This window comes from Augochlora pura, chromosome 2 (genome assembly GCF_028453695.1).
Source record: "Augochlora pura isolate Apur16 chromosome 2, APUR_v2.2.1, whole genome shotgun sequence".
Lineage (NCBI taxonomy): Eukaryota > Metazoa > Arthropoda > Insecta > Hymenoptera > Halictidae > Augochlora > Augochlora pura.
In genome coordinates this window covers 369,894-396,000 of record NC_135773.1, presented here as the reverse complement: position 1 = coordinate 396,000, position 26,107 = coordinate 369,894, and the positions used below count along the sequence as shown (strand labels likewise).

Sequence of the window (26,107 nt, the reverse complement as noted above, 5' to 3'; positions counted from 1 at the left end):
TGCTGCTATTTTTCATGGGAAACGCGTTTAAGCTTTATCGTATGCTCGACATGTTCAATATCGGAATAAAACTTTTTTCTGTAAAGAAAGGTATGTGCCAGCCGTATTATCTTAACGCGGCGCGCACGGTAGAGGTAAAACAACAAAGAAATCATGCGTCACAGAGTGTACGCGATTGCGCGTTTTCCAACGTCTCCACTCGTTTTTGCGAGTTCCGCGAAAACTTTTTAGCGCTCGTTAAATTTGTCCAAGTTGACGAACTCGGTGTCCCCCTCGATTTCTCATCGCGTCGCGTCGCGTCGCGTCGCGTCGCGACTTTCCATAGTTCGAGGCCGCGGAATCATTCGACCACGTGGCACAATTTATGGCGATTCACGGGGAGACATCGAGCACGCCGAGGGGGGGCCTCCGTCGCAGTAGTCCGCGAAACCTGAAATCGCGGGCGAATTTAACGCCACATTCCCGGCCAGCCGTACAAAAACGCTAGCAATTTGCGTTGGCAGAGACGTTGAATTAGCGGCCGTCCACGCAGACGAGCGCGCACACGCACACGCACACGCGCGCCTGCAAAGACACCCGACTGCCGCCGACGGACCGACGGAGCCGGATGCGTAGGTTACGCGTCCCTGACCTAGGACTTCTTGATGATATTACAAAGGGGAGAGGTAGAGATAGAGAGGGAGAGGGGAGCAGTGGCCAGCGGGGAAAAAGAAAAGGGAAGGGAAGAGGAGAGGAGAGAGAGAAGGCGGGCAACGGAACCGGCAAACGAGCGTGAAAGAACGGAGGGAAGCTCTCGAAGTTACGCATCGCCGCTGAAATCGCGGCAACAAAGCGCCGAGGGACAAAAGAGCGATCGCGACAAAGTGTCCCGTCTCGTTAAGCGCGAAACAACGCGCGGCGATTTAGATCCTCTCCTCTCGTCTCGTCTCCGTCTTGCTTGCGACGGAAAACCGAGCGGGCTCGTTCTTATTTAAATAGCACCCGCTGCGACGCCGCGACGCTGCGACGCTGCGAGACGAGTCGAGACGAGACGAGACGAGACGAGACGAGACGGGGGCCGCCCGCCTGGAAATATTGCGATGCGTCGGCCACGATAAAAATATCACCGAACGCTGCCAACATTGTTCTCACGGGCCCCCGACAAAGGAACCTGTTCCGGCAACCCGATTAAATTGTTACCCATTCTGCTCAGGGAGCTTAGGATGCTTATCTCCTTCCTCCCGCTCGTTTTTCGGTGTATCCGTGCGGGATGGTTTACCGGATTTCTGCCAGTCGATTCAAGTTACCAACCCTTCAACGCTTCAGCCCTAATCCCCACTAATCCCCACTAATTTTGTTTTATAACAATGAGACATTGAGAAACGATTACTCGAGCCTCGAGAAATAAAAGCAAGCGATCGCTGAAGGACAAATGGGGAGAATTTACCGTGGCGACATCAATTTCAGGCAGATCTACTCCCAGCAGAATCGCGAGAAGTAAGTTACGCTCGTCGGCTTTGGGAACGACTCCGTTTCAAGCGAGTCGGCAAGGAACCCCGGCTTGGATTCCGCATGCGGAAAGGGTTTCGCGCCATCACGCCGTCGGTGGATCCGTCCAGAGCCGCCTTGCATGCGCCGTCTGGACGTTTCCGCGCCGATTCGTCGCGTCGAGGGAAAATCGCGAAACCGCGAGCCTACGTGCTGAAAATCTGAATTGGTCCGAGCCTGCTGGATCTCTCTCTCTCCCTCTCTCTCTTTCGAGTGAAGAGGAGGGAGAGAACGAAGAAGAAAGAGAGAGAGAGAGGGGGGGGGGGAGGCTAGGAGAGAGCCCGAGGCAGCGAGGATACGGCAGCGTTTAAAATCGAACGGAAATCCAGTCGAACCGTCTACCGCCATTGCAGCGGTTACTAATAATAGAGTAGATACTGGAAGGATAGAAATACGACTTCCTTCGCCACTCTGTACCCTTCTGCGTCCCAAGAATAACGGGCTCCGTTCGATACACAGGCGCAAACATCGAAATAAGGGGTCAGGGGCAGCAACCTGATTCAAACATTGGACACAGCCTCGGGAGGGAAACCATCCCTCCTATCCTTGCCTTGTAGTCGCGCCGTTTGCGACAGGAGAGGCTGACAAGCTTCTCCTTGAAACAAAGGACAGCTATTGTTAATAATAACTGCTGACCCTGACGTAAACGCGTCGGACCAACCCTTGCGGAACCAACTCCGCTATCTTCTAGCTTAGATTTTCGATTTTCGATTTTCGAGATTCTCGTCAAAGCTCGTTAGAGACGGCTTCTTTCAAAAATTTTCCCTATCAAATTTCCGGCGCTACAGCGGAGACCAATGCTAGAGACAACAAGCGCGAATTACTTTTGAAAACAAACCGGAAGGCTGGGAGAGTCGATGGTGTGCGAGCAAACATTGATCGGCAACTGAGAACAAGCCGACGCTAACAAACTCGCCGGCTAAAGTTTGCCGAACGCCAGTGAGACAATCAGCCTCGCAGCGGACCGTTTCAAAGCGAAACAACAGAGAAAAACATAGCTCGACGGTAAACGCCCACGTAGCCAATCGAGAGCTTCGAATCTCCTGCCGAACCGGAGTCTAAACATTTTTTCCGAGACAATGCCGTTGCAACAATATCGACCGGGCCGATCGAAAGCGAGCAACTTTCACCGGAAGAGTCGACGTCGTGTTTTCTTCGATCGAAAAGATCAACGAGGGTCCAACAATTGGAGTATTGGATTCGGCCGTTCAACATCGATCCAGAAACTCGACACCTCGACGCGTTTCGAGGATAGTCGTCCCACGCGGCGCGCGCCCCGCGAGCCCCTCGCGCCCCTCGAATCCCCTCGAATCCCCGCGAACACCCCGCTCGGAGGAGACTGCGATTGCTCTCGTTCTATCGGCTGCGAATCGAGTTAGCGAAAATTACCAACACCGGATCAGCCCTGTTATTCGACGCGATCCTGTTCGAGCGTGACACGCGCGGCTCCATTGTGCGCGCGAGGGCGAGCCGTTCGCGTCGTTTAGTCGACGCACGGTCGCCAGGAGCAACGAAATTCTTGCCAAAAATAAAAATCGGAGCTGCATTCTGGCTGCGCTTTTACCGTACTCGGCTACGGCGACGTCCGCGCCCTGCCATGACTTGGCTTGGCGGTCTTGGCTTCAATCCTCCGAGTTCGTTGTTTCCAAAAATGTTTTCATAGGACGCAACAAGTGGACGAATTTGCTCGCGACTGGAGTCACCGTTGGTTTCTAGATCAAAGTCCCACCTTTCGAGCGAGCTTTTCAAAACTCGAGCTGGGATTTTTTGTCGCTGCTTTAGCGAGGACTGCTTTCCGAATCGCCCGGGTGCGTAATCGTCGAAAACACGGCGCCACTATAATGACGCGTTGCTCGAAACGCTATTGCTGCAAATAAAACGATTCGACTTGGCTTCCAACGGCTGGTAGCACACATTCGGACGAGTTACCTCGGCGCGAGTGAAAAACCTCGGGGTAGATCGATACTAGGTTGCGTCTACTGCAGCAGCGCGTAGATATATGCACGTGTGTAGTAGACCGCTGTCGGTTATGGCGTTCGCCTCTAAAAATGTTTACGAATCGACCGAAAGTGGAATTACCGGCTATAACCGAGCAAACGACCGAACGTAAATTCTCCGTGTCGCGTGTGCAGCGAATGCACCCTAAACAACTAATTTTCCGGAGATTAACCGGAGCCTTTTGCAATCGCCGACGATCCGAAACCCTGTAAATCTTTGTCGTTCGAAGCGCGCCGCGCGCCGCGCGTCCTTCGACGCCGCGAAGGAAATTCAAGTTTCATAAAATAGGGAAGGCAACAAGACCGATTTGTCAGCTGCGTACTTTGGACCGACTATGAAATTTCTTCAAAGAAATATTCTCCTAGCTGCACGGTAGCAGCATCTCAATTTACTTTTACCTGGTCGTTTTGGTCCTCGCCCCGACTTCGTCCCGGCGAAATTCGTTTGAGCTGTCCCTTGATGCAACGAGCGCGACGATATGTCGCATGCGGGTGAAATTTATGAAAATTATTCTCCCATCTAAAGAACCCATAAATCAATTCTCCGCTGTTTTCCAGCTGCGCGATAATAGCGTCGCAATTTCCTCCCGCGTTCTCGTTTCGGACTCGGCGAGTTCTTTGAGCGCCCTTTGATACCACGAGCACGACAATGGGTTACACGAGAGACGATTTACGAAGGTTATTCTCGCATCCGAGCAACCCATAAACCCATTGTCCGCCTTGTTTTACGACCGACCAATACGGTCTGTCCCCCGAATCAGTTTTGCGTTTTCAAGAATGCGATTCGTTAAGAGATAGCCCGCGCTAACCTTTTTCAGATCCGTATGCGCGAGAGGAAGCAGGGGCCGCAAAGGCGTCTCCTCGTCGGACGCCGTCGGGATCGAAAGTATACGAGAGGATAAGACGCGCGATCCCCTTCGGACGGTCGGCGACGGTCCTCGGGGACTTACCTCTTCAACGAAAGATCTCTGCTGCATATTGGTCCAGCACATTTTGCACGGGCACGCGTCCTTTTCCTTGAAACTGTCCGCCCTGTCTCTGTCTCTGTCCCTGTCCCTGTCCCTGTCCCTGTCTCTGTCTCGGGCGTTGAGCTGGGGCGCGGGCGGCGGCGGAGGCGGCACGGGCGGCGGCAAAGGGCTGGTCGCCACCTCGAGGCTGTCCGAGCTCGAGTTGTGACGCCTGGGCGGCGTGATGTTCGTGACGTTCCCCTGGGAGGCTTGCTTCGCCTCGGCCGATCTGGCGTGATCGATGCCGGACTTGGAGTGGGACGGCGACAGGTAGACGTTCAGCATGCACTTGCTCTGCTGGGGCTGCTGCTGCTGCTGCTGCGGCCGTAGGAAGTCGTCGAGCAGATAGAAGCTCTGCGCCCGGCTCGACCTGGTGGAGGTGGAGGTGGCGACGCGAGTCTCGGCGCCGGCCTGCTCCTTGCCGACGACGTCCCTGCTCTCGCCGTTCCTCCGGCCGCGACACTCGTCCTCGAACTGGTGTCTGGCCTGCGGCGGGTGTCTCTCCTCCGGGTCCCTGTCCTCCGCGCTCTCCTGGTACAGCCTGCGGCTGACCTTCGACCGGCCGGTCTGCCCGAACTCGCCGTTCTCCCTGTAAACGTCTCTGCTGACCCTGGAGACCCGCGCCGAGTAGGAGGTCGGCTGCTGCTGGTAGCGCGTCGACTTGCTGCTGCTACTGTAACCGGAGCCGCGCAGATCCTCCCGGAAGTGTTCGCCGGCCTCGATCATCGAGACGCTCATGTTGTGGGAGAGCGAGTGCTGCATGCCGTGCGAACCGGTGCCCGTGGGAGCCCTCAGCAGGGCGCCCAGGGACCGCCACTTCCGGTCCTGCTGGCCCGTCGTCGAGCTCGAGGACACCGAGGACCTGGTCGTCCATTTCCTCTCGTTCCCCGAGGACGAGGACGAGGAGAGCGCTCCGTTCGCCCCCACGGACCACTTCCGGTCGTTGGTCGGCGAGGTCACCGACGGCGCCCACTTGCGGTCGTTCGACGGCGACGCCATCGAGGTGCTCGACCACTTTCTCTCGGAGACGGTGGCGGTCGAGGCGAGGGCCCGCTCCGAGCCGGTCAGCTGGTCCTCGCGCTGCCTGGCCTTCCACCAGGACGAGGTCGAGGTGAAGAGGATCAGCGCGCCTCTCAGCGGGTTCTGATGGTTCTTCGAGGAGCCGCCGCCGCCGCCGCCAGCCTTCGGCGAGTGTTCCCGATCCTTGATCTTCAGAGAGCAGTCTCTGTAGTTGGAGTCGCACTCGCGGTCGCTGAACGCCGAGACATCCCGGTCCCAGAGGGCCGTCTTCTGCGCGGCAACTTCCTCCTCGTGGTAGAGGGTCGCGTTCGTGCTGCGCAGCCGCGGCCTGATCTTCACGAACCCGTAGTCGTTGCTGTCCTGAAGGGACTCCAACGCCTCGACCCGGTGCTGCACCGTGCCCGTCGACTGCTGCAGCAGCGACGTCTGCCCGGACGCGTACTGGTGGTGATGACTGCCGCTCAGCTGCAGGCTGGGCTGCTGCAGCAGCGTCGAGGTCCTGGCTCGGTGTCCCTCGCTGCTGCCCGTGCCGCGCTGCAGACAAGAGAAGCTCGCCGAGTGTCGCAAGCTCGACGGCGGGTTTCCCGGTTGACTCACGCCCAACATCTTTATCCTATCCTCTCCGACGCTGCTCAGTCTTTGATCTCTTCGGCTCCCGCTGCCGCTCCCGCACCCGCTCCGACCACGGAGGTTCCCCGGACGGCTGCTCGGGACGGATTGCTGCGGCCACGCCACTATCTGCGAGCTATTAATCCGGCAGCGATCTCAAGCGATCCAGATCGATCGGCAGACGATGAGCTCGCTTCGTGGGGTACGCTTCTTCTGCTCGCACTCTCGCCGATCCGCGGTCCGTTCTGCACATCCTCGATGCTTGACGCGTCAACCGACGACCTGTCGGCTACATCCTCGTCGTTCGCGCACGTGCCGTTCGTACCGTACGCTGACGGTTCGTACGAAATCTGGAACAGAAAGTAGGAACAGGATAGGGGCTAGCAACTCAAAAGAAAACGTTTGGCGGTAACAAATACGAAGCGTACGAAGCGCGCGAAGCACGTCAACGATCGTGGATTCGGGTGATAAGGCCTGGCGAACGCGTGGCGCCTGGAGACGCGCGATCTTCTCTGCTTGCCTAAAAATCGAACAACTTGCGATAAAAACGAGAACGAAGCGATCGTCTCTCCTTCTTTTCACGTTAAGGCTGACACGTTGCGGAATAAGGAGAAAGGTTGGTAGAATGTAGCGCAAACATCTTTTTAACCTCGACAATTTGTGTCCGGATTTAAATCACAATTTTATTGGGATATTTCGAATTTAACATCAATTTTTAAAGTTATAAAATGATGTAGCCACGTTCTCTGTACTATCTCCTTATTCTGCAGCATTGCATCTTTAGCGTAAGAAAAAGGTTCATCGCTCGTTTGTCTCGTTTCTACGAAAATTTTTTCGATTTTTAGACAACTTTGTCAATTTACTCGATCGTGTGTCGCTCGCACGCGTCCGTCGGGAAATTGTTTGTCGTTTTTGTCCAAGCTCTATCATCGATGGACGTTGACGCGAAGGTAAAGATTCTACTGTAAAATAATGTCAAAGTTCGGATAATTGTTACAGATACTTTGAAAATCGACGCGCGCGGAGCAGTGAAAGGCGAACGCGTATAATGCGCCAGCAACGAAGAAGTAGGCAACTACGCATTACATGGGAAAATGTTGTATAGAGACTCGGTGAGAAATAACAGATGGTGACCACGTCCAGAAGAAATTCCAGATCGACTTTCAATGACTAGAAACTTGCTCGTCGATGGCGCACCGTGTTTCCTTTACTTTCGCCTATCGCGCGTCTTCCTCGCCAAAATTCTACGTCAATTTATCCGACAAGTTCTTTCTATCAACGTCCATCAACGCGAGGGTGTACAATCGCGTTGCAGCGATTGCGACACGTAATCTCGTAGCAGTCGATGCAGGGTGGAATATGCTACCGAGGACAAAGTTAACTTTTTTCTTAAATTTGTCCCCGACTGTATGAACTATTCGTTAAACTGCGGATCCTCGAGTTTTCCTAGCAAGTATTTTCGCCCGTCATAAATATTCCAATAGCATCGAACACGAATCTAAACGTTCCTGGGAATTTTACTCGAAATCCGCAGTCTAATCGTGGCGTTGAACTGCGATGATCGGAACTGGGCAGAAGAAAAGTGTAAAAAGAAAATTAAGAAGCGGGCAAGCTCTCTGAATTATGACAATGCACACAGGGGATTAAGAAACTGTATACTTTTTACTGTTAAACAACGGCGTGACAAAGACAATGTTGATTAACGTAACATCGAAAGTTGCCGACAGTGTACAGGGTGTCCTAAAAATGGGAAATACCTAAGGTCGTTTCGAGTAACATTTTCCTATTTTTGGACACCTTGCGCTGCACGAGCGCGATGCATGCGACGCGTTTCATCGTAAAAAGTTTCTGTCGGCAGAAAATACGATGAAACGGTTTCGCATGAAATAGAAAATCCGCGATCGTCTTGCGACGCATGGTTTCACTCGCGCGTTCGACGTTTTTTGAATGCGATTGAAAAATAGTAGCGCGATCGCGTCTCGATATTTCGTATGCAATATATGAAAAGGAGATGAAAGAACGATGGCGATCCCTAGGGATGGCTGAAGGACGAGGGGTAGTTTCGTGGCCGATGCCTAAGGCCAGGCATCGAGATGTCTACTGAAATACTCTTCGAAAATTCGATTTCCCTTCGAAACTCTGCACATCCGCTGCTACCGTCGCGCTCGATACCTCCCTCAAGACGGCGAGTCGAGTTTGAAAATTGATCAACTCGGATATTCTTCAACGATTACTCTTCTCGTCGGTATTTACTCGTTTCCAGCTACAATTACATTTCTGCCTCGGCGAGCGCCGGAAGCGACGAAACGCAAAGTTCGTTCGTCCCTCGAGCAGCGCACGCCCGCCGAATACGAATTTCCCAAGAGTCTCCGCCGCGCGTCAGTAGACACCGTCGAAAACGCGCGCGGCGTAAACCGTCGCCGGACGCGAGCCGGCGATGTTTCGCGATGTTATGGTCGCAGCGCGAGCCTCGCCATGCTCTTCGACTCAAGACTAATGCAGCCGCTCGAAAAAGAAGCAAGGAGGGAAGAACAAAACGGAAAGTAAACAATCCAAGTAAAAAGACCAAGGGTAACGGGATCGGCTCGGAATCAGGGTCGACTATCTACAACTTACACGATGTATTAATCATTTTCCAGTCAACAAACGTCGGACCGCATTTAACGGATATTAATAGATCGCGGACGTCTCTGCAAATACGTATCCTCCCGCTCGTTAATTCACGCAAACGAGCATCTGTAAAAAAGACTCGGTATCCATGTTACCGTCGCATAATTTTTCGATCGATCAATTTCGAATTTTGCAGGCGCGACTCTCGCGTCGCGATCCTCGCCGGCGCGTCCTTCTACGGGGAAAGAACAATGATTTATTCGAGCAAACATCATCGTCTTTCCTTTTGCGAACGCTTTCAGAGAAACGACGGACGCCGGCGAGCGCGGATTCAGCTCGAATCGAATAATCATCCGCGAACACCCATTTAGAATGTCCGAGAGAATAATTTGTATTGCCGAACGAGTATTTCGTAGTATCGCGTTTTATCGGCCTGCAAAAAGCATAGGTAATACCGGCTCGATTGCACCGGTAAATAAACGAAAGCGACGAAAAGCTTCATTAAGATTTCCATTCGGTTTTACATCTGGGGATTCGAGTTCGAAACGAAGATCCTCGGTCCAGAGGTTTCTAGAGCCCAGATGTTTGCGTATTTATAGCGTCCTGTAACCTGCAAGCGACGAGATAAACATTTTAATGTACTTTCATATTATACACAGGATGAGTCCATGTAAATGAGAGCGCTCAAGTATCGCGACCGTTTATAAACTCATAAAACAGCTATTTAGAGCAAAGTCGGAACGAGAAGAGCCCGACCAAACAATAAAAGTACAATGTATCTCAAGGCCTCCGACCGTTTCGCTTTAAACAATTTTTGTCGACAAATTCGCAAGCAACGAATGCGTTCGAGTAGTCCGATTTTCGCGCTGGACACCGTGTATCGCGTTATTAGCCCATTGACTTGCGATTGCCACCGCAATCGAAACGAGATCGAATGACCCGTTCCGGGTTTCGCGTTATTATCCCGCTGTCGATATTATTCGGATACATTTATGGTTAATCATTGCGTCAAATCCCGTATGCTCGCTCTATCCGTTCCAATTAATTAGCATCGCATATGTTCTCTTATTTGGGATTTCGATGGGCCTTAATAATATAATATAATATTATATAATGGAACGTGTGAAAATTAGATCGAATTGTTCGAAACTAGAGAAACAAATAACTTTTATTTAACCAGAAACGAACTGTTGAGTCCTGTTGTCGAAATGTTAATCTCGTTTCTCGAGAAATTGTTGCCTAAAGCTACGGCGAATTCGAAGAAACGTTCGGTGATCGATATTCGCGGATCCAGAATCGCGACGGGCAAAACTGGCCGTAGGCGGTACAACGACCGTAGCCGTCTGTTGGAGAAGAAAAAAGAAAGAAAGCAAATTAAAGGAAGCACGCACGAAGCTGCATCGTCGCTTCCTCGACCTTCGCGGCTGGTTTCCGGTTGGAAACAGCGAACGGACGTCGAGGATTTTGCGAATTCGTCGGTCGGGTGTGTCCGGAGGGACGTCTGGAAGCAACGTCCGGAGAGACGGAGAACCTCGATATTCGACCGATTCGTTCGCACGATATTACTCGCACGACACGACACGGCAGGGGCAGTGGATGGTTTGCTGGGCGGGTCGCATACCTCGAGGAACGAGCAACGACCGTACTTGTTTCTCGATGGTGCCCCGCCGACCAGAAAGGACGCGAGGCGACGCGAGGCGACGCATAACCGAATGCTTCCACCGAGGTTTTCCCGCGCAGAGATTAATCGTTTCGGAGACCGAAACGGACCAACGTTCGCCATCTGGATCCGCGAACGGGACTTGCCAGAGGATGATATTTCTGGGCTCTGGCATCTGGAAAAGTTCTGGAATCTCGCGCGAGATTCGCTCGAGCTGCACGGTCTCCCACAAAGTGCAAGCTTGTAAAAGAAAGTTGAAGCTTCTCGACGAGTCTTCTCCGAGATCCGAAGACCGAGCCACGGTTAAACGATTTAGATCGCTTCGCTGCACCAAATGGCCAATATTCGATCTTCCAAATATCGACCGAAGCTGACGGTCCCCTCTCGAACGTTCCAGGATTCTCGAATCGTAAGGACAACGGTATCATGGTGGCGCAACATGACCGCGTCACGCCGTCGAAACGAAACGAAACGAAACGAAACGGAATTCACGAGCGATAACGGGTTACGCGTCTCCCGGAGATTTCTCTGAGTTTATGGCAACGGCACACGGCTGTCTGCCGGCCGTCTATGTAGGTGCAAAACAGTGAAAGGTTTTTCAAGGCACGACAGTAAGTGACAACACCTACACGCACAGCCTGCCGCTGCTGCGACGTCGATGTAAAAAGGCAAGGCCGTTCGGCGCGGATAAAAGTTCACTGTATCGTTGCGAAACGTGGCTCGCACCGCCGCCGCCACCACCGCCGCTGCCGCCGCCGCTGTTGCAACAATAATCGTACCGACTAATAGGATAGGAGTCGGGGAGATCCGACTTAGAACTTCATTTTAATTCCGCTTCGCGATACCAATTAGACGGTGATACGCGCCGCGGCCTATACTTTCTATCGCGGAGACCGGGCTCGTGCTCGATAAACTATTGCGCGTTGCCTCGGTGAGTTCCTTCGCGGGGCTATCGCGATTTCGACGCTAACAGAAACGAGCGATCCCCTTGTCCTTGCGTCGCGATGCGTCGATAACACCTACGAAATTTCGCTCATCCTTTGTAGCGCAAGCTTCGAGGCGCGATTTAAGTAGCATCTCTTGTCGAATTCAAATGGGCAATCCGGTCTTAATGTAACCCTATAATGCGACAAAAATCATGTTTGCCGAAAAAGGCAGCCGCGGGACGGTTCGTCTATCGAAAAGAAGGAAACAGGATCTTCCCGTGCGACTCGTCCGCCCGATCGGCACGCAACGGACCAAAGACACGACTTTCTACGGTTTAATTCCTCCGTCCGCCACGTTCGAGAGACCGCGCGTTCTCGCGGACTCGACTCTCGCAATTCTAATGCAGTCATTAACCGGCATCGCTTAAATGGAAAAACCGTCCTCCTCTCCGCGTTCGCTCCCCTCGCGGCTCCCCTCGCGGCTCCCCTCCCCTCCCGGCTCGGCACGCTCGAATCTCCGCGTTCTCTCGGAGCCGCGGAGCAAAACGCAAAGCGGCGTTTAATTAATCCGTCGACTTGACCGAATTTTTTTCAAGCGGCGCGCGCGATGCGGATCATCCTAGAAACCGCAGAACCGTATAGTATTCAGTGCATGAAAGCGCAGAAAACGCGGTGGCGGCGGCGGCGGCGGCGGAGGCCCTGCGCAGCGCGTTCGATCCAGCCGCCGATCGAGAGGAGGATCGCGGCGACCGGCTAGAGACCAATTTCTAGACGATTATTCGGCGCCGGGTAACCGGAGCTGGCTCTCGTGTCCCAGCTTTCGAGAACTTTCGCCCGATCCATAGGATTTTCGGATCGAATCCGTCGCAGGAAAAGAAAAATAGACTTTTTGAGAATTTGTTGGAGCCGGCGCTGCAAAGCATTTCGTTGCAGTTTCTACGTGGCAGACGCGCCACAATTTTAGCGTGTCAATTTTAATGGACACGGTAACGTTGTTTGCTCGAATTTTTGTAGAAAATCGGCTAAGCGCGTGGCTTGGAAACTATAGTTGGGTGCAACGACTGTCCGGGAGCCGGTGAAACGGTGCAGTCCGGCGGCAAGGGTGGACGAGTCGGATAAATCGCGCAGTCATCTCGAAACCAGTTCACTCGACCGAGGTGTTGCGAAGATCTCGATCGGCCGGCCGCCTCGGCAGGCAGCTCGAGGATGTTTGCTCGCGGCCAGTTTTTGAGCTATATGGATATTGAGAAACCCATTAGCGGGACTGGGCACGGGGGAGACGCGCGGCAGGACAAAATGGACGGCAGACAGGACGATTGGATTTCCGAGGAGCGGACGAGCGGACGTCCGCGGCGCGGCTCATGCATATTCGTCGACCGCTCGCTCGCTCGCCTTATACGCGATTCTCGAAACTGTCTTTCGTCATTGTTTATCCGCGGATGGCGAGCCGAAGCAACTTCGATGAGTATCGCCGACTTGGTGCTGCCGTCGACGCGTTCGACTGCAAAATCGAAAACAATTCTCTTACCCGTTTTAATTCACTCCTGTGTCGAACACGCTTTGTACTTTTCCACGTCGACTTCTCTCGACTTCTCTCTCGAATCTCTCGAAATAATGCGACAGTTTTATTCGTTTTTCTCGGAATATGCAAAGCGTGCGACTGTTTTGTCTCCGTCGTAAATTTAAGTAAATCCTTTTTAACTCGGTTTACGCTCGCCTCGATATCAGCGCCGACTCACAGTTTCCTTGCAAAGTCGTTGATCGCGCAGCTCGACGTCTGCGCGAAGCGAGTAGAACAAAGTTGCGCAATCTGTGCAGTCCCGAAGAAATTCGAAATCGTCGATAACGTCGGGTCGACGAAACGCAATCGCGTACGATTGCTCTGGATATGCATCCCGTCCAACCTGGTTCGCGTAATTGGCGAGAATCTTTGGCCGTGACTAATTGCCCGGCCGGTATGTAGAATTAGCGCGGTTGGGCGCCTCTGCTTGCCCAAGATTTCGTTGCGAAAGAAATTTGAAAGCTCTTCCTGCGCGTCCGGGCGACTGATTAATTTTGAAAGGCGACGAGTTACGTGAACACGGCCGAGGAAAATGCCCGCCGCCTGGCCGAGGAGGTTCCCTTGCAACGGGATTGCACCACGGACGGCCGCGATTCATTTCCTCTTACTTTCACGGCTACAGTTGCCGAACAAGATGCAGCGAAATCGGGTTTTATCGTCCCGGCGAGGTGCGCCGGGTCACGAGGCAGCTGATAATGTTGCCGGCGAACCTGTACTTTCGAGCTCTACCATAATCCTCCGAAACATTCTTCGCAGCATTGCCAAGACTTTGGTTAACCGACACACACCACAATATGTATAATACCGCATGGTAGTATATCGAGGTTGCATATTATATAATCTGTAATCTACAATATACTATGTATATGCCCAGCGTTCCAGCGTTAAAGACACGATAGCTGGCCAGGAACCGGCAGGATCCTTTCAGCAGAATCGTCTACTCTATGATCGAATAATTACAGGGAATTAGCGAACTAACCTCGTTAGCCAACAAGCCCCCCCGTTCTTCTCAAACCCCGGTTCGATTTCGCGCGAGGGATGGTCTCGGCGCGAGCGGTGCCGTCGCAGCCGAGCAGTTCCATGTTCGACGGCAATAGAAATTACATCCCCGGTCTGTTGGCTAATGAAACATCAAGTCTGTGCCCGTGGAAGTTCTGGCAACGTTACACCGTCGACCAAGGCTCGGAAGACCGGTCGTCGTGTCGCGTGAGGGTCCCCGGCGCGGCGACTACGAAACTTCCGACGAAACGATAATTGGCCGCCGGTATGCCGAGGTAATTAGGTACAATAAAGATAAGTGGCACTGGGAAAACGGTAACAGACCGATGCCGATGCCGACGGCTGTGGTCGCGGACCTGCACCGTCGCCGCCGAGACAATACCAGCCAGCCGAGAATGTTCTATGCGCGGACGAAGGAGAACCGGTGGCTGGGACTCGGCCGACGGAATAAAGAGACGTCGTCTCGGGAAGATCTATGGGCCGAGACATCTGTCGTTGTCCCGGGAACAGAGGTTCCTTCGGTCACGCGATGCGAATTTCGAGGGAACGCGACTCGCCTCTGTTCCACGAGCGCCGCGATAACTGCTCGACGCGCCGCGCCGGTTCTCGCGGCCTTACGGCCCAACCCGGTAATAGCCCGACACGTTTCGCGGCTGTTCGAGTAAACGAGCCGTTCGTGGACCAACCAGGAATGCGATCGTTCGTTCCACGGTCGGTCGGTCGGTCGTTCGTCAAAATACGCTGCTCCGTGAAAGTGGCCACCCGAGGACGAGAGCGTCGTCGGTGCGGCGACGACGACGTCGAGACCGTAACGCAATTAGGGTAGGGGCGCCGTTTACCGTAGGCTGCCGACCAATTGCCGTCACCGAGATACGACGCTCGTTTTTCTTATTATTTAAGTTTTCAATGGATAATCCAGTTCTCCGAGGACGATCATCTCAGCAATTGTTCCTCTTTCTGTCAGCATCGTCTTCCACAAGGATTTCTGGAATTCCAGGATTTACCTTTATCCTATTTCTCGTGACTTTTGCCGAAACAGCTTCGCCTCGTTCCAAAGAGAATTTTATTGTAAAAACCTAATCGCCTAATGGAGAAACGAGGTATTTATGGCCCTCGCGGTGCTATAAAATGATTTCGGACACTAAAATTTCACAATCCATAAAACCGCTCGACGAAACAAACGGCCTATTGAAACGAGAGGCGGAAAATTAAAGAGGCAGCGTCTGGCAATGAATCCAGCGAAACGGAGAAGGAGTAAACGATAAACGATAATTTTTAGTTGAAAAGTTGCGAAGAAACGCTTCGCGCATCGCACGCATCCTGGACTATCGGCCACGTTTCCAAACGGCGACGGCAAAACAAATCTCAGGCTCGATATCGTCGGGAAAAGAATTCGCGAAGAGACGAGAAGCGATTAAAGTTGCTTCGAGACGGGGCAGTAAATCGTAGGATCGCTGTTTACGCGAAGGGCAGAACTGTTAATGAACGTCACGCGAACAGCCGGGAAACACGTGAACTGGAAAAGCTTGTTACAAGCTTCGAAGATCGAGGTGTATTAATAGCCGTCGGAACGATCGTCCGATAATCGTCACGGACAACACACACTCGATCGGCGACCGGCGACCGGCGACCGGCGACGAGAGAGCCGTCCGCTCTCGTCGAGAGATTCCGAACGAGGACAAAGTAGATGTTCCCGATTGTATCGCAGATTGCGCGAACGATAGATAATCGTTCGTGGAATCCGTCGTCGCGTCCGTTCCCTTTCGAGCACACGCTGCGGATAACGTACGAGCGGGCGGCAGGGTACGCGTCGTCGTCGTCGCCGTTCGATGCTGTTATCCTAGTTCCCATTAATTCGGCCATCTGGAAAAACGCGGAGAGAATCGAACAATGGCGTAACGGCGGTGTGGGAAAGGTCCTGGAGCCGCCAGGACTCCGACGACGAGCCGGTAACTCGTTCCATTGCGCCGCGCGGTCTGGCTAAAGCCCTGGCAAACAACTAATTACCGTCGGTGAAACTTTTCATTCCGAAATTATGTGTGCCCGGCCGCATAACCGCGGAGGTCTATTTCAAATTACGCGCCAACGTGCCCGGTTAATCCGCGCACGACCGGCCTCGGGTTTCCGCGGCACCCTGCTTCCTTGTTAAAAAACTTTAACTTTCTCCATTTTTATGCAACTCCCTTCGCGCGCCGTCCTCTTTTTGGCACGACGCTTGCTTGCGTCATTTGTAAAGTTGTTTCACGGGCACCGAACTAAGCGGAACTACGCCGACAAGACGATGCTCCTCCCGTTGCTCGAATCAAATTTACTTTTCTTATCCGAAATGTCGTAATTGTCGTGAAAGCTTTTACTTCAAACAAATCGATAATGAATTTTCCAAAGTGATTTTACTCTTTGTAAAAATACCGGTTTACAAAATTCAGAAAGAAGAGAAAAGAGAAACCCGAGAAAATTGCAGCAGCATTGTAAGCAGACTTGCGACAGAAATAACTTCTGTGAACTAGACCAAAGAGAAGAATGATTTAGACAAATGAATGGCCTAAAATTAGCCTCTCGAAATTTACAGAAGTGCGAACGAATTCCGGAATTCCTCTGGAACGAGGTATGCGTTTGAATTATTTATTTATTCAGTTTGTAACGAAAGCTTCCGGCTGGGCGTAAAATCAAAGAATACGGACATGTAAAATGGTTAGTTGAAAGGTTGAACAGAAAACGGTAAGATAACTTCAAATCCTTAAATTACTATACAATTAATGAAACTTTTTATTACTTTTCGAAGACTGTAATCCGAGCTAGGGACAAGTTTTCTGAATCCGAGACGAAATATAGGAGTCCGCCGAGGATTTAGTTTCTATTAAAAAATAATATGAAACTTTATTCTGGTCTGCTCCAGCGAGGTTAAGCTTAGGCCCGAGGGCGTATAAATGCTTCTTTCGAGATGACAAGACAGGAAGAACGGTCCGATAGTTTTTTTTTCCGCGGAGCTAGCGCAAATAAATCGAAGGAAAAACTGGTTCTTTGGTTAATTGCTAGCCGAGAGGAAGTCGGCTCTCCGTCGAATTAGACCGAGCTATCGGCATCCTTGTGCTCGCGCAAGTATGTTTGTTCTGGAGTGGAACCAAAAGCGCCGATCGATCGGCAAAACGAGCAAGTTGCTCGTAATTCCGGGACTCGGCGGTGGTTGAAGAGATTAGCACAATTACGCGGCCGCTCTCGATCCCGGCCAGGCACAAACCAGAGGTGTGTACTTACCCTGTCCAATTTGTCGTACATTCTTAATCAATGAATACCTGCACGGTCGTCGGCCGTATTTTGCGCCGAGTAATTACACATCGGGCCGAGTAGACAATTTAATCGTCGCGCAGCCCGCGCGCGCACTCGCCGCACCGTCCCCATAAGACACCCGACACCCGACGCCGTAAAATGTGGAACAAGAGCGAATCGGTGGTACGGCATCGTGCAAATTGCGAAACGCGACCGATCCTTATCCGGTTGCTCGAGTCGCCCTGGAAATTCTGTTTTAGCGCCCGTCATTTCCACGATAGAGCCTCCCCCGAACGACCATCCCCCAATATTATCACGGCTCTCTTGTGCTCAAATAACTTTCATCGGCCAATTGTTTCAAATAATAGTGACGAATTTGAGCGCGTCGCGACGATTTAGCTCCTATATTATCCGGCAACGTTAAGAAAAGCAGAAAGCGCGAAAGAGCTACTGCCCAGCAATTAATATGCCGTGCAGAGATGAGAAAATTGGCCTCGTTTGCATGTTGCATAAAAATGTGTGCGCCGATCGAGGGCGCATACATTTTCTGCCGGCAATAAATCCGGACCAAAGTATCGCGTCGCCATAAAGTACTTGCAAAGGTGTATTCACCCGAGACAGCTATCGCAACAAGCCCGACAAGAACCAAGTTAAAAATAAAGCATCGTCCATCAATTTCATGAAAAATAATATGACACGAAAGTCCACAAGAGCGAAGAAGGGTGCTCCAATTTTTCTATCGTCAGCGGCCGAGTACGGTACGCCTCATCGATCGAGCTGCGGATAACGATGTGGCTTTTAAGCCCGACACCCCGTAGGACAGCGCGCAATAACATAATTACGGTGTAATTACGCGGATCGACGTCCGACGCGAATATTTTTTCATTTCCCCGTATCGCTCGTCGCACGCTCGCTAATGGATTTTCACCCTGTGAAAGGTGCTTTGACCTCGGGCGCCGCGTTCGAGCCACCCTCAAACCCCGCCGCCCGCTTTCATCCCCCTTTCCGCAGCGCCCAACGCTGCCTGCCTCCCTACCTCCCTACCTCCCGGGGGGTAAACGTCCCCGACAAAAGAAGAAAATAATTGCTGTTCATGGAATCGATACGAGAGCGAGAGCGAGAGAAAGAGAGAAAGAGAGAGAGAAAACTCACGCCGGTATGCACGTGTATATCACGTGCGCCGCTGATATATCATCGGCGAGAGACCCGGCGCTGGAAGTCTGCACGGAACAACATAAAACAGTAGACCGATCGAAGATTGGTCGCGGCGGCGGCGCGGCGATTCGAATCCGAGAGAGTAAACTCTGCTCGAGAGTCGACGCGATTTCATTGCCGGATTGTGTGCGTCGAACAGCTTTCGACGACTATAAATATTTTTCTTTTTAAGCCGCCATTAGTGCCATGGCAATTTACCGTCGTCGTCGTCGTCGAATCGCCAGTGATTTCGATTCGAATCCCCGACTTCGTTCTCGACACTTTTCCGTTTTTGCAAACACACAGTTTGACACTTTTACCGAAGCGTCAATCGCCTAAAAAATTTCATAAAATTAAAGGATTTTGCATTTTCGAGCAAATTGCTCGACACTCTAACAAGGGCCTCAAATGTGCTACCAACGAAAAATAATCAATCGTAACGCGGCTGATCCACCTGTTGATTCTTCGAAAAATGGAATTTCCAGAATCAGAGAATTTTTCGGATCAGAGTAGCTTGAAAATCCCTGGATCCACGCGGTTCGAGAGTGTCCCCGTCGCTCGAGACATCCGCAAGTTGCTAAACCTTGGACACATCGATGACAAATCCTCGGAATTCTGCAAACAGTGACCGTGAGCCTCCCGTGAGGGACCCGTCGAGACCGGAGGAAGCCGCCAAACTCTCTGATACCTCTGGAACCCTAAACCTCTCCCTGGGATCGCATAACTTCTAGGGTCAAACGAGTACGCTTGTACGGAGGACTGTGTTGCCCCAGGTGGGACGACACCGTGTAAACCTTAAAGGATCGCTATCTCGTCTATTAAATCGGAGGTGTAACCATGTTAAATGAATTGGAACTCATCAGCTTCGAGTCTCCTAAGACCTCGTTCAATTTCTGCCGCGTTCCCTCCCTATAGCCGCTGTAACTGCAAATTGAACGTTCTATACTGAGCGACATCTTTTAAAGTTCAATTCTATACCGTAAAATCGTGGCCACGCGACAGGTAAGAGAAAAGAAGGTAACAAATAAACTGCGGGTGTTTGTCGAATCATTTTAATCGAAAAAGAAGACCTTTCTTCAAATCTTGGATTACGGTTACAAGTATGTACAAAGTAAGATTGAATTGCGCGATAACGAAGCTAAATAAAAATTAGTTTCTCAACTATTCCTGTAATTCCCCAGCCGCATTAAATCCCAGCCCGTCTCTTGTGCCAGAAACGCATAAAATCCGCAGTCTAATTACCATAAAGCGCAAGGAAATGTTCGCGGTCCGCGAGACCTTCCGCGGCAGTCGCGAAACTTTGAATATCCGTGGTATAGAGAGGTTGAAGAAAACGGGTCGGGCAAGGTAAGAGAATTCGAGAATCGAGAATCGAGAACGTAGACGTGGAAACGTTCTCGAGCGTATTTTCCTGTAACGTTTTAATAATCGACCGACTGGATTCACGGTCGGCGTAACCCGGCTCGTTAGAGTGCATCGATTATTAAGCAATTACTGGCCCCGTCGGCCCGTGGCCCGGTAACGCGTGCTACGAATCCGGTTCACCGCGATCGAGACAGCCCGGTTCACTTTATCCGATGCTTCGAAAATATTCCACCGCGAACGGTCCATAATGTTACGCTTCATGATCGGTAACCATCTGGAGCGCACAATTCCAACGCTGCGTCCACGTAACCGATCGTTAACCGAAAATTCCCAGTTACAACGCACTCCAATTTTCGGGCTCGTCTTTGCGCGCTCGCCGACGCCGAGGACGCGCCGGTTCGGACATCTTTATAGTCGCAACCAAACTTATTCGCTCTCTTGCCGAGCAAATTATCGGCCCGCGTTCCGCGGAATTATCGGGCCAATTTCTGATCGACCGAGCTCCCCGATCTGGGGAACAATTTATCACGGAACTTTAATACATTGTAGATGAAACGCCAAACTAAATCATCATTCGTTTCTGATTACTCGTTTTGCAGTTCCCGGTTACAATTATCGGATGAAATTGGACAAATCTTTCTGCGAGATTTTCTTCGCGAGCATGATCCCTCGGAGAGACAGAATTTGAAAATGAAGTAAAGAATTTGAAGTAAACATCCGCAGTCCAGTCGTAAGCTGCATAATTTTTGGCAGTTTAGAGGCAAGCGCAACTGGAGCCTCGATCAGAAGGACGACGGAAGCACCGTATACATAGATAATTTATCACTCCGGTTTATCGGTGCTCCGACATAAACGTCCCCTAAGAAACGCCGCTGACCGTGTAACTCGGTTTAGTTTTGCAGTGGTTGCGCAGTAAAAACGCCCGAGAACAGCGTCGGCACGCTTCTCGAGTTTAGCGTAACACAATGTCCGGGCTCTGTTGAACGAACGGTTGTCGGTAACGTAAGACAGCGCGCACCTTGCGAAAGCCGGTCCTGCGAAGCTGTCGGGATCCGCGTTACACCTTCCTCTTCGACGTCTTCGCGGGTACGTGCGCACATCCTCCTCTTGTTGCCGGTACACCCACGCGACCAGCATCGTGTTACGCGAACAGAAGAAAAAGAGAGAAAGAGGGAGAGGAGAGCGAGGTGCTTTTTTTGTTCCTTCCATTGGCGGCTCTGTGGCGCGTTCGCGTTATCGGGCAGGCCGAACGACGCAAATGAGGATGGATCTTGATTGCGAAGAAGGAAGACGACGGCCCTTCTAAGCGTGGAAGCTTCCCGTAACGAGGCAAAACCCCTCGGACGTCTCCGGTTACCGGAGAACGCCTTTTTCCATCTCCTCTTTAGATACGCGCGTTGCTTTACTATCCTTTCGCGGGACTTTGTATTAATTCTATTGGCCGCTGAACAGGATCCCTTTCCCTCTCCTCGATCAACCACTTCCTGCAGCCGCCAATTTTATGTCCGCTTCGCCAGATGCCGCAGAGATAAGCGAACCCAGAACGAATTGCTGTCCGCGATCCGCGAGTTTTCGACTAATAAATAGACTAATAAATCTATATGAGGGAAGCGGAGCGTGCTCCAAAATTGTCCGTTTCCGTCGCGAAGCCGAGGAGAGAGCAAACATTTTCGGAGGAATTCCTGTGTGTCGTGGAAGCAGTTCGGACGGCGACGGCGATCCCGTCGGCGCAAAGCGCGTGCAGCCGGCAGCGCGATTTCCGCGAGCCGGCGATTCCGAGTGTTGTTCAGAAAAGGAATCGGCGGGACGGTATCGCGGGTGCAGCATCAGCATCGGCCGATAATGATGCATCGGTCGCGATATTCCACGGGATGCAGTTTTAAAAGCGGTTGCCTCCGCGAACACGCAACGCGGTCCAAATACGAGCCGCGGCTCGCTCGGCGAGCGCAAGGAGCCAATTATACGTAGGATTCTCCGTGGGCCAGGTGAAAAAGAAACCAGAAGACGAAAGGGAAACGGCCGATATCGAGGGACGGGGGAGGAACGGGGCGGGAGGAGTGCTGGCAGGAGCTTGTTAGACAAAAAGGAAAGAGAAAACGGGGAACGGGCGCGTCGCGGAACCAAACGAGACGACGCGACGGGGCAAGAAAATGAGACGCGTGCCGCGCTTCTGCTTCTGCTTCTGCTTCTGCTTCTGCGCCGCTTCTGCGCCGCTTCTGCTGCTGCCGCTGCTTCTGCGCCGCGTCGCTTGAAGAAAGCGTGAACTTTTATATAATTAGGGACTTTATAAATTGCGCCCGTTAATTGCCGGCGCATCGCTGGTCGTTAGCGCGGCGCGCATGCATGCCGATGCTTTGTTGCTGATTGGCGTGTTAATTATATTGCTGCCGATTCCGACACACGTACGCCGCGCGTGAGAGTCGTGACCAACCGAGCCAGTCTCTCGACCGGTGAAAATCTGCTCGTCGGTCGGAAGAAAACCGCGGTGCCGGCCGATTTCTATCTCCTACAGTCTCTACCACTTTTTCGAACTTGCAAAGTTAACAAATGAAACGGTCGTTCCCATACAAATTGATTCGAAGAGAGTACAACAGCTGGCTGGTAAAAGAGTGAATCAATTGTTGCATATTCGACAGCTTGCGCTGCTTTTTCTGGACTGCTACCTGGACTTTAATTGGAACTATGCTCGCTAGTTGCTTCGGCAACAATCCCGGTATAGTTACGGTCTCCAACCCTACTTTCGCTCATTACTATTGTTGAAATCGGGTTTACGCGGCACCGATCCAATTGCGAAAATTTATAACCGTGAATACGATCTGTGTATGGAACCGGCAGGGCATTTCACCGTAGTTTCTCGCTCCGCTGTCGTATCTCGAGTTTTCATTCGAGATCCTGTAAAGTACGCGTCTTCTCTGCGCATCCAATTCAAAATACAAAATCGCTCGATTTTACCTGGGTGCTTAAGATTTTCGAAAGTTGAAAAACGCCGATCGAAAAGATAAGACCTACGCAATGAAAATCCGCCATTTCGTATGCGCCAATTATTTGTACTGGTAAATCGATCGTCCGATAACGCAAATATCCTATGTTCGTTAAAGAAATTCTTGCGAATCGACGCGATCGTAGGATGCATGGACACGCAACGAATACTCGGGGAATATTATTAAAAGCGACTAAATATTGAAAGGAGATATATAGCGAATAACGGTACCGAAACTTATAAAAAGAGAAGAAACGTTCGATATTCGCGGCTGGCGACCATGAGCATGTTCGAAGCGTTTCCCTTTTTTCTTCTTTGCATTTCAATATCCGCTCTCTCCTCCCCGTATTTCCCACATACGCTCGTCCCACGATACTGTATCGAGAGAAAACGCATCACAGGTGTGCGCGGATGGTGGAGGGCGTGGGCAGACGAGATACGCGCCAAGAATTCCCCTCATTTTTAGCAGTTTCACGCGGCGCTACAATGTACCAGTCGACGCGAACGAAAAATTTTCGGGAAATGCGCGGGCAGCGTGCTGCGAGCGTCGCCTTCTCGTCGTTAGCTCCGAGATATTTCCTACGACGTTCTCCCGCGATCGAAATTCATATTCTGCATTCCGCGGGCCCCGACGCGTGGCGACGGTACGTTTGCTCTTCAAAATCCGCGGTCCAGCGTTCGATGTCTTCCAGGTTGGTCGGTCAAGTTGGACGGAGAAACGTTTACACGGATTCATTTTAACGCGAATAAAGCAATTCGAAATCCTCGACGCTCGGTAACACGTTTTAACCCGATGGTAGCGTGGATTAGGCAGCATATAAGCGAGCGATTTCGAGCAGGCGTCGAGCGGGCCAACGGCAGCGACCTACTCCGCGGATAGGCGTGATGTCAACCGCTAATTCGTCGAAAAATAAGCAAGTCGCGAACGCGACGGTCCTCCGCGTCCACGGTCGGTGTGTCGCGCGTATCCGCGAGAGAGCGAAACAAGAATAAATTGGCCATTGTCTGGGCGACTCGGGCCGGCTCGGGCCGACGCGGCCCGGCCCGGCCCGGCCTACGCTCCTCGTGTGCAAACCGACGGCAAAAGCGACACCGGCGACGGCCGGTAGCTTCCATTCGGTGGCCGAGAAACGTTTAAGCGGGGTCGAAGGTTCCATCGGCCTCGGGAGCACAAATTATGTACTCGGTTCGATCGTCCACGCGTTCGGCCACTCGAGCGCGGATTTTCATCGATCAATTTTAATCCCCGCTCCGCGAGCCGTCGCGTTCTCGTTTACACCGTCCTCCACTCGGCTTAGAAAAGAACCACCACGTGGAGCACGCGTTGCTGGAATATTCGACCACTACCGATGCGATACCATTCATGAATTTCAATTTAATTTCCCACTCGTATCCTTCTCGTATCCGTCGAACGTAGGAAGCATTTTATACCATGTATACAGCTGTCCAAACGATTTCGAAACAACCCAATGACCAATTTAGAAAATTTCCTAAATTATCACGTTTGCGAAGCTGAATCAGTTTATTCTATTGAACAAAAAAAATCCTATTTCTTTTAATTGGATTCGTACTTTCGGCACAATCTGTCGCCGAAAGTATTTCGACGATCCGTCAGGTTCAAAGAAAGAGACCCGACAGAATGTTCGCGTGAACAGCGGCGAGGTTTCAACGTCCCGTTCGTTTGGCGCGTTGATACGTTGACAGATCTTTCTAATAGCTACCTTCGAATCGATTATTGTTCCGCGAGTAATTGTAATGGTTCCTTTTGCCGAGAGAAGTGGCACGAGGACGCCGATGAATGAAAGCGAAACCGTGTAGGCAAGCCGCGGAGAACAGAGGAGAGGAGCGGAGGGCGAAGCGAGCGAGAGAGGTAGGGAGAGAACCGCCGCGGGATGAAATGTAGGCCGACACAAAGCTCCCTAACGCTCCGAATCCTTTGATTACTCGTAAACAAACGCATTCGCATTGCACGTGAACTCTGTTCCGGTGTTTCGCACCGCTGTACCTAACAGTTTCGTCGGACCGTTTTATTCTTTGATCTCGGTGCTGCCTGAATGCAGAGGGCCGAGCACTTAATATCCACGAACGCTGACACTGAGCCGGACACAATGTTTTCCAAGCGATTCGTGTTCAACGTTCATTGGCTCGGCGCATACGGAACCGCGGTCGACGTAATACCGCTTTTCGTCGCGGCGGTGTTCCATTAATTCCAGAATTCGTTAATTCCAAAGCAAATATCCAAATATCCAACAGCGGCTCCAACTTTCAGCGAGGGGCTCGGATGAAACGCGAGGCTACGATCGCGGGAAGATTATAATTCCGAATCGAATCGTTTGCAAACTTATCGTCTCCGAATGGGAAATTCCTTGACTCGGTAGTTTCAACTTATATCAACAGAATTACACTCGAGTACAGTTAGTCGAATCGGAAGAGTGTCACCGCGGCGACCTGCTTTTTACAATAAGCGACACTCATTCCTCCGCGCACCGACGAATGTCCGATGGACAAATTTCGAGTGGATATCATCGTTTGACATTTATAAAAATATTCTCAGGTTTTGTGTAGATGAAGCGGGAAAAGATTTATACGATTTAAAGATAGCATTGTTTCCGATATAAATGTACCGTACCAGTTCGCGTTCGCCTCCGCGACAAGTCAGCATCGAAAGGGCCAACGACTGCACAAAAGACGGCATTATCTATCGGAACGGCGTGTAAGCAGTTTAAACGTTAAACCGTCGATTAATATTCCGAGGCGGTCAAAGACTTCCCGGCAATCCAGTGTAGCGAGCAGCTACGACGCAATCCTGCTTCCATGATCTGTCACAGTGGTTTATTACACGGGCCGTAAATCGAGATCGCTATCTGCTTGACCCTAGGATCCTCGGGTAGCGGTTCGTCCGACCTAATCCTCTGGAAGGGAACTACGGCTCGGCTCCGGCTCCCATTAAATTGTAATTCATAATGCGACAAAACACAGGAGCGACAGCAGTCCCGATGTTTCTTCAGGCGTTCGCAATTACGTCCCGTGACGTCATTGGCCGCTCGTACACCACGGACAGGAGCTTTCAGCCATCGATGTGCAATCAGACCGCCTGCTTATGAAAGCCGGGACAAAAAAGAACGTTTTGTTAAGAGCCTGCTGTTCTTTTCTGCGCGTCGTATAGAGGTCGGTCCACGAGGAGCGGCCGGACGTTCTCCGATCTTTTTGCCGCAAACCATCCGATCGAAGCCGCATCGAATCGAAATTGATTCTTCCGTCTAGATAAATTCTACGTATAAATTGTTGCGCCTCGAATACCGTTTAACATTTTGTCGAGTACAAACTTTAAATGAAATTATACGAATTTGTGCGCCTGTAGCGTGTTCCACGAGACCACGGTGCT

At 51.6% G+C, this 26,107-nt stretch overlaps 1 protein-coding gene across 3 annotated transcripts in view; it reads right to left on the bottom strand.

Annotated features, from left to right (window-relative positions):
* Positions 1 to 26,107, bottom strand: part of LOC144474730 (uncharacterized) — a 225,793-nt gene that overhangs the window by 158,645 nt on the left and 41,041 nt on the right. For all 3 annotated transcript variants that reach the window (XR_013494785.1, XM_078189919.1, XM_078189929.1), the window contains exon 2: positions 4,475 to 6,510. Coding sequence is in view for 2 of the 3 variants with exons in the window: in XM_078189919.1 (XP_078046045.1) it covers positions 4,475 to 6,157 (1,683 nt within the window). In the remaining variant the exon portion in view is untranslated. The remainder of the gene's footprint in view (positions 1 to 4,474; positions 6,511 to 26,107) is intronic.